Source organism: Lissotriton helveticus, chromosome 8 (assembly GCF_964261635.1).
Source record: "Lissotriton helveticus chromosome 8, aLisHel1.1, whole genome shotgun sequence".
In the NCBI taxonomy this organism is placed as follows: domain Eukaryota; kingdom Metazoa; phylum Chordata; class Amphibia; order Caudata; family Salamandridae; genus Lissotriton; species Lissotriton helveticus.
Window position 1 is genome coordinate 23,940,157 of NC_136069.1, and position 14,147 is coordinate 23,954,303.

Genomic DNA, 14,147 nt, shown 5'->3' on the forward strand with positions numbered 1-14,147 from the left:
TAGTGAGTAGAGTAGTGAGTGCAGAGTAGTGAGTAGTGAGTAGAGTAGTGAGTAGAGTAGTGAGTAGAGTAGTGAGTAGAGTAGTGAGTAGAGTAGTGAGTAGAGTAGTGAGTAGAGTAGTGAGTGCAGAGTAGTGAGTAGTGAGTAGAGTAGTGAGTAGAGTAGTGAGTAGAGTAGTGAGTAGAGTAGTGAGTAGAGTAGTGAGTAGAGTAGTGAGTAGTGAGTGCAGAGTAGTGAGTAGAGAGTGCAGAGTAGTGAGTAGAGTAGTGAGTAGAGTAGTGAGTGCAGAGTAGTGAGTGCAGAGTAGTGAGTAGAGTATAGTGAGTAGAGTAGTAGAGTAGTGAGTAGAGTAGTGAGTAGTGAGTAGAGTAGTAGAGTAGTGAGTAGTGAGTAGAGTAGTGAGTAGTGAGTAGAGTAGTGAGTGCAGAGTAGTGAGTAGAGTAGAGTAGTGAGTAGAGTAGTGAGTGCAGAGTAGTGAGTAGAGTATAGTGAGTAGAGTAGTAGAGTAGTGAGTAGAGTAGTGAGTAGTGAGTAGAGTAGTAGAGTAGTGAGTAGTGAGTAGAGTAGTGAGTAGTGAGTAGAGTAGTGAGTAGTGAGTAGTGAGTAGAGTAGTGAGTAGAGTAGTGAGTAGAGTAGTGAGTGCAGAGTAGTGAGTGCAGAGTAGTGAGTAGAGTAGAGTAGTGAGTAGAGTAGTGAGTAGAGTAGTGAGTAGTGAGTGTAATAGTGAGTAGAGTAGTGAGTAGAGTAGTGAGTAGTGAGTAGAGTAGTGAGTAGAGTAGTGAGTAGAGTAGTGAGTAGAGTAGTGTGTAGAGTAGTTAGTAGTGAGTAGAGTAGTGAGTAGAGTAGTGAGTAGAGTGTAGTGAGTAGAGTGTAGTTGAGTAGTGAGTAGTGAGTAGGGAGTAGTGAGTAGAGTAGTGAGTAGAGTAGTGAGTAGAGTAGTGATTGCAGAGTAGTGAGTAGAGTAGTGAGTAGAGTAGTGAGTAGAGTAGAGTAGTGAGTGCAGAGTAGTGAGTAGAGTAGAGTAGTGAGTGCAGAGTAGTGAGTAGTGAGTAGAGTAGAGTAGTGAGTGCAGAGTAGTGAGTAGTGAGTAGAGTAGTGAGTAGTGAGTAGAGTAGTGAGTAGTGAGTAGAGTAGTGAGTAGTGAGTAGTGAGTAGTGAGTAGAGTAGTGAGTAGAGTAGTGAGTAGAGTAGTGAGTAGAGTAGTGAGTAGAGTAGTGAGTAGAGTAGTGAGTAGAGTAGTGAGTAGAGTAGTGAGTAGTGAGTAGTGAGTAGTGAGTAGAGTAGTGAGTAGAGTAGTGAGTAGAGTAGTGAGTAGTGAGTAGAGTAGTGAGTAGTGAGTAGAGTAGTGAGTAGTGAGTAGAGTGGTGAGTAGTGAGTGCAGAGTAGTGAGTAGTGAGTAGATGGTGAGTAGAGTAGTGAGTAGTGAGTAGAGTAGTGAGTAGAGTAGTGAGTGCAGAGTAGTGAGTAGAGTAGTGAGTAGAGTAGTGAGTAGAGTAGTGAGTAGTGAGTAGTGAGTAGTGAGTAGTGAGTAGTGAGTAGAGTAGTGAGTAGAGTAGTGAGTAGTGAGTAGAGTAGTGAGTAGTGAGTAGAGTGGTGAGTAGTGAGTGCAGAGTAGTGAGTAGTGAGTAGATGGTGAGTAGAGTAGTGAGTAGTGAGTAGAGTAGTGAGTAGAGAGTGCAGAGTAGTGAGTAGTGAGTAGAGTAGTGAGTAGAGAGTGCAGAGTAGTGAGTAGTGAGTAGAGTAGTGAGTAGAGTAGTGAGTAGTGAGTAGTGATTGCAGAGTAGTGAGTATAGTGAGTAGAGTAGTGAGTAGAGTAGTGAGTGCAGAGTAGTGAGTATAGTGAGTAGAGTAGTGAGTAGAGTAGTGAGTAGAGTAGAGTAGTGAGTAGGACATCACAGGCAGCAGCTGTGCAAGCTTCTTACACTCACAAGGAGACCACAGGCAGCTGAGTTGCAAGCTTCTCACACTCACAAGAAGGACATCACAAACAGCAGCGGTGCAAGCTTCTCACACTCACAAGAACGACATCACAGGCGGCAGCAGTGCAAGCTTCTTACACTCACAAGGAGACCACAGGCAGCAGCGGTGCAAGCTTCTCACACTCACAAGAAGGACATCACAGGCAGCAGCTGTGCAAGCTTCTTACACTCACCAGGAGACCACAGGCAGCTGAGGTGCAAGCTTCTCCCACTCACAAGAAGGACATCACAAGCAGCAGCGGTGCAAGCTTCTCACACTCACAAGAACGACATCACAGGCAGCAGCAGTGCAAGCTTCTTACACTCACAAGCAGACGACAGGCAGCAAAGGTGCAAGCTTCTCACACTCTCAAGAACGACATCATAAGCAGCAGTGGTGCAAGCTTCCCTTACACACTCACAGCAGGTATTGTGCCAAGACAGCAGCAGCAACAGAGCAAGAGTCCCTTACAAAGAACAGGCACAGCACAGAGATGCACAATGCAATCTTCTCATACTCACAGGCAGCAGCGGTGTAAGCTTCTCACACTCACACGAAGGACATCACAGGCAGCAGCTGTGCAAGCTTCTTACACTCACAAGGATACCACAGGCAGCTGAGGTGCAAGCTTCTCCCACTCACAAGAAGGACATCACAAGCAGCAGCCGTGCAAGCTTCTCACACTCACAAGAACGACATCACAGGCAGCAGCAGTGCAAGCTTCTTACACTCACAAGAAGGACATCACAGGCAGCAGCAGTGCAAGCTTCTTACACTCACAAGGAGACCACAGGCAGCAAAGGTGCAAGCTTCTCACACTCACAAGAAGGACATCACAGGCAGTAACGGTGCAATATTCTCACACTCACAAGGAGATCACTGGCAGTACACACCACATAAACACACTCCATAACACATAGCAACAATACATTGGCATTTACAATGCCATTAGCTCAAACTCAAATAAATCCGAGCCCGATTGCATTTCTAATGCTTGTTGTAATTACAGTCACAGCATACCAGTCCCGGCTTCCGTATTAGGACAGACACTCGCACACTCTCAATCAGTGATGCGCGTGATTAGCAGGTCTTTTGTAGTGGCTGATGCGGGAGGGGGCGAGCACTAGACCGCTCGCCCAAATTCACCACCAAGATGGCGGGCGCCAAGGAAATGAGTCGGACCCAAGCAGCGTCTAATCGGCTGCGGTGGGCTAAGGGGCATGGGCCAGGTGAGTACTGGATAGCAAATTGTTTTGCAGTGGTCACAAATTTAAAACACAGTCAAGTGCGGAATAAACAAAATATAAGTGCAGTTTGTTTAAAATACGGCGTAATTACAGTCACAGCATACCAGTCCCGGCTTCCGCCTCGGGACAGACACTCGCACACTCTCAATGAACGCATTGCTACCCAAAAAAACCTATGTGGATAGCCCCCCTCCCCCCAGTTATATGTTGAAATTTACATTATTTACTCATGCAGTTTTCAACCTGATGGAAATTCCACAGTTGAATAATGGATTTCAAGGATTATGTTAGATTTTTTTCTACTCCTTCTCAAGCAGACTTAGGCCCCGAAAATCATTCAATCAGGTTCGAGTTGTCAGTGTAACAAGCTTCGTAAGAGGTTGCAGGACCAAAGCCTTGCTTCAAAGGAGAGGTCATGACACTTGTAGCTTGTGGTAAGTAAAAGGGATCTCTGCTGCTGATACTTCTGGTGTAGTAGCCAGGTAGAGGATAACTACTGGAAGCGAAGGACTTTTTGGTAACCACAAAAGTATACAAACAAACATTTGCAATGCAATAGGTCTCGCATTTATGCAAGTTTAAGCTATTGGCATTGTAAATGTTTGTTTGTATACTTTTGTGGTTACCAAAAAGTCCTTTGCATCTGTCCCCTAGGCCACCTTTTTACAGTCACACATTTTCAAGTGACCTTTTCAATGCCATCACATGTGAACACATTCATGAAAGGAACTTATAGACACTTAAATTGGAGACAGTCCCCCTGTCTTAGACCACAAGGTCAACATAGTGCAAGTCCTGGTAATCAAAAAGCATGTTCAAATCTTTTATTATGCTGGCATTCCATAGCGCAATTCCAGGATTTCATGTAATGGACAATTAATTGTAATTTTTGCCATTTCACATAAAGAGTTTTGAATACTTTTGCCACCGGGAGACTGCTTTGGGTTGAAAATGTATCACTGTCTTCGAAAATGAGACATTTTATTGTTGAGACAGATACCTGCTGGTACCTTGTGTTACTTTTTGTGTGAGGAACATATTTTGCGCTATGCACATCATTTCATGAAAATTACGCAAATTTTGCAAAAAAGAAATCACAAATTATGCAGCTTCTTAGTAATCATAATCAGTTGGGAAAGGATCACTTGTCCTGCGCAACCTTAGGTATCTTGCAGGAGTGGGGGGTGCGTCCCAAATTAAAAGACCCTCATGCACGTGATGGGTATGTTGGTGTTGTAGCGGTGTATCTCGGTTCTCCGCTTTTTAATCACGTGTGTGCATAATCATCAGGTCGATCAGGTTATGCAACCTCCACCAGGAGGTATTGACCCAAGGTTGAAAAAGTAGTGAGCCAGTGATGAGGAATCGTTAAAAAGGCCCGGAAAACCAGAAAGTAACTTTTAATGACTCTGGGTTCGAGTCTAGTAAACTCTGGTCTAGTGCATCTTGAGATACTTATTATGAGCAGTGGATGCACTCAGAGTATGGATAAAAGGATTTGGTGGAAGGGAGGGGAGTTAAAAATTGGTCGACATGTTTCTGCCTCTTATGCCTTGATAGGACTTATAGGCTTTCATCAGGACCGTTATGTGAATAACGTGAAGGTAAGGGGATGTGGTGAAGGTGCTCCAAATAAAGTGATAAGAAAAAGGTATATTAACCTGTCTCTTGTTTTGAGTGAGGTCACAATGTGCCTGGAAGGAAAGAAAATAAACACAATCGTCTTTCAACACACAAGGGAGGAGGTACAAGGGGATACACACCAAGCAGAAATCTGCTTATCAAATCTATCAGTTGATAGACTTTTGTAACAACTAAAAAATGGCAATACTTCATTTGACGGCTGCTATCAATGGCAATGTCAACTCTCTCTTCAAACTCTCCATACTCAAACAGAGGGTAATAGCATGCTCAGAGGTAGGTGCTGCATGCATGTAGTCTCAGCGTTTATACACCTGTAAAGTATATTGTAAAATCTATTGTGGTTTTGACCCCGTGTGGTTCTAGAATAATATACTTCTTTCTATGTCATTGTGAGGTATTCAACACATATAGTTCTAACGTTACCGAATCACACGAAGAAAATCCATGTGCAATATCGTGCCTATACACACGTGTTCTTTCATAAACGTGCCCCTAATAGACAACATGCTTTTCTCCGCGTAATTGCACATTACCTCGCGCGTGTGTGTAACGTGCTCCAATCGGGTGAAAAAGGCTTTCAGGAGGACTAAACAAAGGGGAAAGTATAATTAGAAGGCGGTTCAGTACAATACTTGCGGTTGTTGGACTGTTCGGTCCCCAGTCGTGCTACCTATTGCGTTCTGTCCTGGCGTCCTCTGTGAACGCGCTGCCTTCCTTGACCCGGAAACGGAGACTTCTGTTTCCGGGTCAGTAAAACCATTGGCAATGACTCTGATTGGTTCTGCTGCATATCGCCATGACAACCTACGATGACGGTCACGCTATTCTCGGCATAATTTTCGTTAGTCCGTGATATGCTCGGGAGTGGTATATAGATACCGAGTAAGCACAGTTCTTTGGAATTGATCAACAAAATAAAAGTGAAAAAATAAATAAAAAACGTGGTGGCTAAGAATTTGCCGTTGTCATTGTGGGAAATGAAGGCTTATTGTTTTTTTGCGGCGGTTGTCAGTGTTCATTGTTTTTTGCGGCGATTGTCAGTGTTCATGTGTGTTTCAAAGAGGAACTCAGACTTAGCGAGGTAATGTTCTTATGGATTGATGATCCATTGAGCTCACTTGGCGTCTCCATTTGTAGGGTAGTTAAGTTATTTACGTTATTTACGTATTGTTTGGGTCACAAGTTTGTTATATCATTCGGTCTCCTGTCTAGATGATTCCAACAGGGACAGTCTTCAGTGTTCATGCTTTAAGATAGGATTCAGTGGGTTTGGCCAGATTGTTAATTTTCTATTCAAACTGAGCCTGGGGATATTGTCATTCAACCCCACCCGGTCCGTTCCCAGTCCGTGTACCCACCTCTGCTCCTTCTCGAACAGGATTTTTTCGGCATTCTTGTCTTTAATGGGTAAAGTTTCTAGGATGACCCAGTTGAGATCTTGAGTTGTGTGGCCCTTTTCTAGATAGTGATTGGCCATTTTCGTGGTGCTCTTTTTACATTTAACGTTGCTTCTGTGTTCGCAAAGTCTTTGTTTGGCTTTTCTGCATGTCATGCCAATATATCTGAGGTTGCAAGGGCAAGTAATCATGTAGATCACGTGACTAGTATTGTACTGAACCGCCTTCTAATTATACTTTCCCCTTTGTTTAGTCCTCCTGAAAGCCTTTTTCACCCGATTGGAGTGCTATTACCCTCTGTTTGAGTATGGAGAGTTTGAAGAGAGAGTTGACATTGCCATTGATAGCAGCCGTCAAATGAAGTATTGCCATTTTTTAGTTGTTACAAAAGTCTATCAACTGATAGATTTGATAAGCAGATTTCTGCTTGGTGTGTATCCCCTTGTACCCCCTGCCTTGTGTGTTGAAAGACGATTGTGTTTATTTTCTTTCCTTACAGGCACATTGTGACCTCACTCAAAACAAGAGACAGGTTAATATACCTTTTTCTTATCACTTTATTTGGAGCACCTTCACCACATCCCCTTACCTTCACGTTATTCACATAACGGTCCTGATGAAAGCCTATAAGTCCTATCAAGGCATAAGAGGCAGAAACATGTCGACCAATTTTTAACTCCCCTCCCTTCCACCAAATCCTTTTATCCATACTCTGAGTGCATCCACTGCTCATAATAAGTATCTCAAGATGCACTAGACCAGAGTTTACTAGACCCGAACCCAGAGTCATTAAAAGTTACTTTCTGGTTTTCCGGGCCTTTTTAACGATTCCTCATCACTGGCTCACTACTTTTTCAACCTTGGGTCAATACCTCCTGGTGGAGGTTGCATAACCTGATCGACCTGATGATTATGCACACACGTGATTAAAAAGCGGAGAACCAAGATACACCGCTACAACACCAACATACCCATCACGTGCATGAGGGTCTTTTAATTTGGGACGCACCCCCCACTCCTGCAAGATACCTAAGGTTGCGCAGGACAAGTGATCCTTTCCCAACTGATTATTATATGTACCTTGGAAACTGAATGGATCTGCTTTCCATCTCCCTCATTTTGATTAAAAGCTTCTTGGTAATCAACAGGAAAGAGAATAGCAACATCGTGTTTCTGGAGGATCCTCAGAATAGAAACAAAAGGTAACTGCAAATAACAGAAAACAGGGTTCTTAAACTATTTCTAGGTCAAACCCTGTCAAGGACCTGATTGGTTGCACCTGCTTTGTCAAAAAAACATATGGCAGATCTTACTTGGGCTCATTCCTTGATCGCTTATGAGAGAATACCCCTACCCCGAAGCACTATTCTCTGGTCGCAGCACATATGCAACTTTTGTTGTGCAGCAGCTACAATGCAACCCAAGAACGTCTGTGCACTGGGACAAATGTACTAAGCTATCGTAGCCCAAAAATGGCATTTGTCATGATTTGTAGAATTCCTACTGCATGGATGGGTCTGAGACATGCCTTAAATAGGTTCTTGGTTCTACCAATGTGGATAAACAAGCCTGGCCTTGGTGCGGTGGAAGTTCACACATTGGACATCATCTCTGATTGTCTAAAGCATGGCTTGTTTAGTTCTAACACTAGTGTATCATTTTATAAGACTTGTGTGACCCAGCAATTGGAGGGAAGATTATCCTGCGATTCATGCCTTTTCTTCTAGATCAGAGGTCTTCAAACTGTGGGGCGTTTACCACTGGGTGGCCATGACTGTGTTCCCAGGGCGGTTCAAAGGGGGACGCAGATGCCTCTAAGTACTTGTAAATGAAGATGGCCTGGAATGCAGACTTTGATTATTTGTTGCCATTACTGGCTATCTTCATTTACATCCAGTGTCCAACTGCATAAAACAAACATGGCAACTGAAATCCTGAGATCAAAGATGCGGCAACATGAACAAAATATTCTAAAGTATTTTTAGACAACGGCATATAAAATAATGCTCACACGTTTAAGTGAAAATAAATGCAATGAAGGTAATGGTGGGAGAGGCACTCTCTTACATAATGAAATCTCAGTTGGTTAATTCAATCACCCCAAATGTCTGTCTGTGAGACCATATAGTCACAGAATTGAATCCTAGTTGGCACAGTTCGTAAGAGTGAATTGTGTGTATGTATATAGCGAAATAAACCTACCCCTGCTTAAGCATCTGTCGAGCTTGGGAGTGCTTTTCTGTCCTAATCAACCCGGCTGGGTATCTTTTGGGATATTTGGAGCTTTTCTATTTTACCGCGGACACCAACGCGGTTGAAAGCACCCGCTAACAAGAGTGACTCGTTTTCCTTGGTGTGGAAGGGAGCATGTATATGTATATATATATATATATATATATATATATATATATATATATATATATATATCTATATCTATATATATATATATATATATATATATATATATATCTATATCCATCATTCGTGCAGCAGCCGCCACACCTCGCTATGACCCCTCCTCTGGTAACAGCGGTCCGTACTGGGCAGCGAGCCCAAATAATCACAGAACAGTCACACCCTCGTCCTCTCGATAAAAGGACAGTGTGAAGTACGGACTCCAGTCAGCGTATTTAGTAAATAGTCACTCCGACGCGTTTCGGGGCTCCTCCCCTTGGTCGTGACCAAGGGGAGGAGCCCCGAAATGCGTCGGAGTGACTATTGTTTGGCTGCCATTTACGCTGAATAAATGCAACTTTACTAAATGCGCTGACTGGAGTCCGTACTTCACACTGTCCTTTTATCGAGAGGACGAGGGTGTGACTGTTCTGTGATATATATATATGTGATATATATATATATATAGATGTGCAAAAAAGGAGGAGAGAACTCTGGGTAGTTCCCAAGTTTAGGTGGAAGGCAACTCCTGTATCGAGCACCCTCAACACCAGCGACACTCTAAATTTGCTCACCTCAAATGTCTGCTTTTCTACCATATTTTTTAAGCATAGGATTAGCACAGTGCTATCCACGCCGAGATATAAATGGACAAAGTCTTTTGTCATTTGTACAGCAAAATATTTAAGCATAGGATTAGCACAGTGCTATCTACGCCAAGCTGTAAAATGACAAAAGCCATTTATCACTCCAGGCACAATATTACTGCTTTGGATTGGTAAAATACCATCCAAGCCAACCTGAAATGAATAAAAGCAACCCCTGACGCGTGTTTCGCTGTCATTACAGCTCTTCAGAGAGGTTTAGCTTTGTACAGACACAAGAAAGCACCCAGTATAAGTCAAAGCATTACCCTTGCAGGCATAGAGTGATGCATACATTATGCAAAAAAGAAGGAGAGAACTCTGGGTAGTTCCCAAGTTTAGGTGGAAGGCAGCTCCTGTATAGAGCACCCTCAACACCAGCGACACTCTAAATTTGCTCACCTCAAATGTCTGCTTTTCTAACAAAGTTTTTAAGCATTGGATTAGCACAGTGCTATCCACACCGAGATAGAAATGGATAAAGTCTTTTGCCATTTGTACAGCAAAGTCTTTATAATATATAGTGTTAAGAAGTCCTAACAGGCAACAGCAAGTACTGTGAATGTGTCATTATTTACAATTGTATTAGGCACAGTACAAGCAGAGTTACTGGAATTATGTGGCAGTGAAGGACCAAATTATGCGGCAGGGTTGACTAAATTAAGCAAGAAAAGGCAAATGATGTGGCAAATGGGGAACATTTTGTGATAGTATTATTTTATTTTTTTGTGATTTTTACACGTTGTATCACGGACTGGGCAAAGATTTTGCATGATGAGCACCAGTTAAGCATCCAAATACAGCACTATGCAATTGAAAGGTGACCAGTCAACCTTTATGGGGGCTTTCCACCTCTCAGTGACACACACTGACATGTTTTTAGTACCTTTTGTTCCATTTGAGCTACAAACAATAATTGTTTTGTTACAATTTGCAGATTATGCATCAGATGATGATTTACGTGGCAGAAAACGCTGCGACCACAGAATCACATAATCATAAATCCAGTTGCCCAGAGTGTAAGATAGACTGCCACAAAATGGCCAACTTCTCATTAGTAAAGCAGGCGCAGTGGCACGCGAGCCCAGAAGGGTGAGAGCCCTATTGCATCACAATTATGACTGTTTCGCTTTTTACAAGCGGCATGGCGGCTCATTTTCATTGCTAGCATTAGGCCTGAGGGCATCGTGCTGCAAAGAGGCCAAGAACCCGTGGAAGTTCTTTTTCTTTCTGAAGTTGACAGAGAGTCACTTTCAAGATTGGAGTGAAGCTCAGGCATGGGAGATAAGCGGTAAAAGAGTCAGAGGAGACAGTCTGCTATTCGCTGCCATAGGTATTATTAGTGAAACAGTTGCTTTCGGTTCTAGAAGTGTGAGGGGCCTGACAGCACCCTAATTATTGGGAGTATGGGTGTTATATTCGACTTGTGTTTGGTGATTTATTGTTTTAGAAGCTTCATGTTTAGTGTGGATTATGACTTAATGCAAAAGCAGCCTTGCTCCACCTGCTCCCTCAAATCTTGCCATAAAGTTTTGGAAGGGTTCTTGGCATCAAAACATTTTGCTTAGGGGTCCTCGGAGTAAAAAAGTTTGAAGTCCTCCGCCATGCCTGACAATGTCTTCTGTCTTACTATTACTCACGTCTTTATTTTTTGAATCCTACTTCCAGGTGCTGCTTACGTTCCAGGATGTTGTTGCCTGTTTCTCACCAGAGGAGTGGGACCTTTTACACAACTGGCAGAAGGATCTCTATGCCAACCTGATGAAGGAAATAAACCAAGTTTTGATGTCCCTGGGTAAAGTTAATCTGACTGCATTTCATAAAGTTTGAACATTCTATAAATAATTCAGGCAATTTGCTATTTTAGGATCCCCTAGATAGGTTTTGAAATAGTTTGGCAGTATTTCCTTAACTTTCTTTATGTTCATTGCAGTACTTTCTTTCTGTGCGTCCTTTAATTGAATTCCTTTCCCTATATAAATGCAAGATGTAAAGTGAACTGCTTTTTGATTCTTAGGCTGTGACATAGAAACAAAATGCCTTTACTGCTGTATTTGGCACCCTAAAATTATATTTGTTGCAATAGCTGCTGTTGCACAAGAAGCTTGAACCCTTCTCGTTTCTATTATAATCTCCCGTATTTAAATCTTTGCTCCATTGGATCATATCTGAAGGAGCTCTAGAAAAACGACCTGTTCTCTTTTATTTTTTATACAGGTCCTGTAATTGCAAAATCAGTCTTTTCTCTGAGAGTTAAAGAAAAGGAGAGACTGTGTCCTCCTGTTGATGAGGTCTTTGACAGAAGTCACAAAGAAAACCATCCCCCAGGTGAGTGAGAAGAGTACAAGTGCTTCATCAGTAATCTGGTATATTTGTTCCTGCAACAACCAACAAAATTGATAATCATTCACACACATAACATACAAACATATCAACTTGTTCAAGGACAGACTTACACTGACGTTGATACTTATCACATTAACGCATACCTTTTCACATTTTTCCAACTCCGAGTAAATCAGAGTTAAATGATAGATAACGGATTAGGACCTGGATGCTCACAGCAAGCTGAAGTACTAATTAAAGTTTCTGAATTATTAGCCCCATGTCATTCCCTCTTATCCTAGACTCAGAGTAGTATCGACTGCAGGCTGTGCCACAGTACTTCATATGTAATATGGAATGTCTAAGCATTATTTCCGTAACCACACTAGGAGGCGTTCTTTTATCTGCATGACAATGTGTCCCATATAAATAAGAGGATTCAATTTGACAGGAACTTCTCAATGGATGTAATGGAGACGACTCGTGTTCCTGAGGATGGAAAAGGGAAAAGCTGAAGAATGACTTCATGCTCCTCAGAGTATAATCACAAACAAGCAGATCAGTTTCGAACCTGGTTAAGTCCACACCAGGGACATACTTAGTCTCTGTGGTTTATTCCTCAGTACCAAGAATCCTAGGGGCCTACAAGGCACTTTAGAAAGCAAAGTACACATTTGTACTTTTTTCTCGGTGCACAGCGCATGGCATACCCAACTCCAAATCTAGCCTCCAAACTGAGAATTTGGCAGATAGTGGCAGTAGAAGTGTATTTGCTGACGGAGCCATGGCCATTTTGACCAAAAAGGTTGAAGGTGACAAAATACTGTTTGGAGAGTAGCACTCTATAAATATAACTGTGTCCTTTTTCAGTATTCCGAAGTAGTCCCTTGTAATTTAAAATCCACATCTAAATATACTACAATGGCATGCCAATCTTTGCTTCAGGGATCAGTGCAAGAATTCAAGCCAGATTCTCTAAATATCCAAAATTGTCTTTATGATCAATTTGCATTTTTTTTTTTTTATATATATATTTATTATTTGAAGAAAAACAAGCGAGTGAGTACATACTTCGGGTACTTTTCAACAGAGCACAATGCGGAGGTGAACAAGCAACTAGACTAAAGGGGTACATATCAATTAAACGATGACTGGGACGTCAACACTAGCAAATACGTAGCAGGAGTAAGGACATAACAATCCACAACCCAGCTAGGCTGAACCCTTCAGTGCCCGTCCACCCGCAAAATCAGGATGATTATAGCCATAACACATGACCCCCAAATAGGAGAAACAGAGCTGCTCAGGATAATCCACCCACATCTCGTAGAAGAAAGAAAGGAAAAAGAGAGGCCATAGAAACAAAATAAAGACAAAACAAAAAAACCCCATCCCCCCACCCTGCACCCCTGCAGATGGCTACATCCCAACCCACTAGCAGCGTGCCTGTCGCCCCAGCTAACTAAGCCCTAAAAGAAGGAAGAAACGGGGGAGGGCATCGTCTATCATATCCCCGGCCCCTCCTCCCCCCGCCCGAACCAAGAATCCCCTGAAGTAAATCAAAAACGTAGTAAGCTGTAAATTCGTAGTATAACAGGGGAAACTTCAAATACCGCCCTGCCTTCCATAGATAGTACCATCGCAAACCCCGTGTCCAGCGAGACTCGATGTGAAACTCAGTCTCTCAATCTCAACCTTGTCACCTTCGAGCAGACACCCGAACCCCTTCCGGACGAATAGCCGCTTCAGCAGGATAGTCAAAACATAAAAAGATCGGAACAGAGTCAAAACCAGGATGTAGCACAGGGTGGAGAGTGCCGACAACTCCACCAGGGTCAGAGACTCCCCTAACCCTCACGGATGCACAGCGTTGTTGTGGCCGCCATCTTAGCGGCCTAGAGACACAGGGGAGTAACGCAGGCCCAGACCGACAGCAGTTCCCAGCGTTGGGTTCCGGAAGGGGAGCAACAGGTAGTCCATCCATAATCAACAGTAGTCGTAGGCCACACGATCCAGTCACCACTTCGTGTTCTCTCCGTTCACACACAACACCGTTCAAAGGTTCCGACACCTCCCACAGCAAAGGGTCTGGATTCCCCGACGAAGTGGCCATCAAGGGCGTCCCGAGTAGTTCCGCTTCCCGCAGTGGAAGAGGGTCCGGTCCGCTCAATTCCAGTCAAGCAAGCTATCATCGAGCGTAGGTGTGCATCAATACACTCATGGAATGACCCTATGGCCGCCAACACAGTTAGTAGTGACGGGACACTACCGGTTCCTTCCACAACACTGCATTCGGTCCCAATCATAGTGTCGGCTCCGGAGAGCCCAGTCCCTCGGAGGGGAAAACAAGTGGATGCGGAACGGAAGACTGCAGAGGGGGACACTCCGTTGGCGACAATGATAGTCCAGACGCAGCTACCGCAGGCAGAGAACCCCACCCAGCGAGCCCCGGCCGCTCCCAAAACCGGGCCACTGGGCCAGGAACTCCGGTCCGCTGCTGCAATTATGTGTCGTCACCCCTCTTTCAATGTACACCA

General features: G+C 43.4%; 1 protein-coding gene across 2 annotated transcripts in view; it reads left to right on the plus strand.

The window, feature by feature from the left end:
- Window positions 1-14,147, plus strand: part of LOC144772249 (uncharacterized) — a 214,218-nt gene that overhangs the window by 39,920 nt on the left and 160,151 nt on the right. For both annotated transcript variants that reach the window (XM_078656465.1, XM_078656466.1), the window contains exons 2-3: window positions 10,954-11,080; window positions 11,503-11,613. In XM_078656465.1, the coding sequence (XP_078512591.1) occupies window positions 10,954-11,080; window positions 11,503-11,613 (238 nt within the window). The remainder of the gene's footprint in view (window positions 1-10,953; window positions 11,081-11,502; window positions 11,614-14,147) is intronic.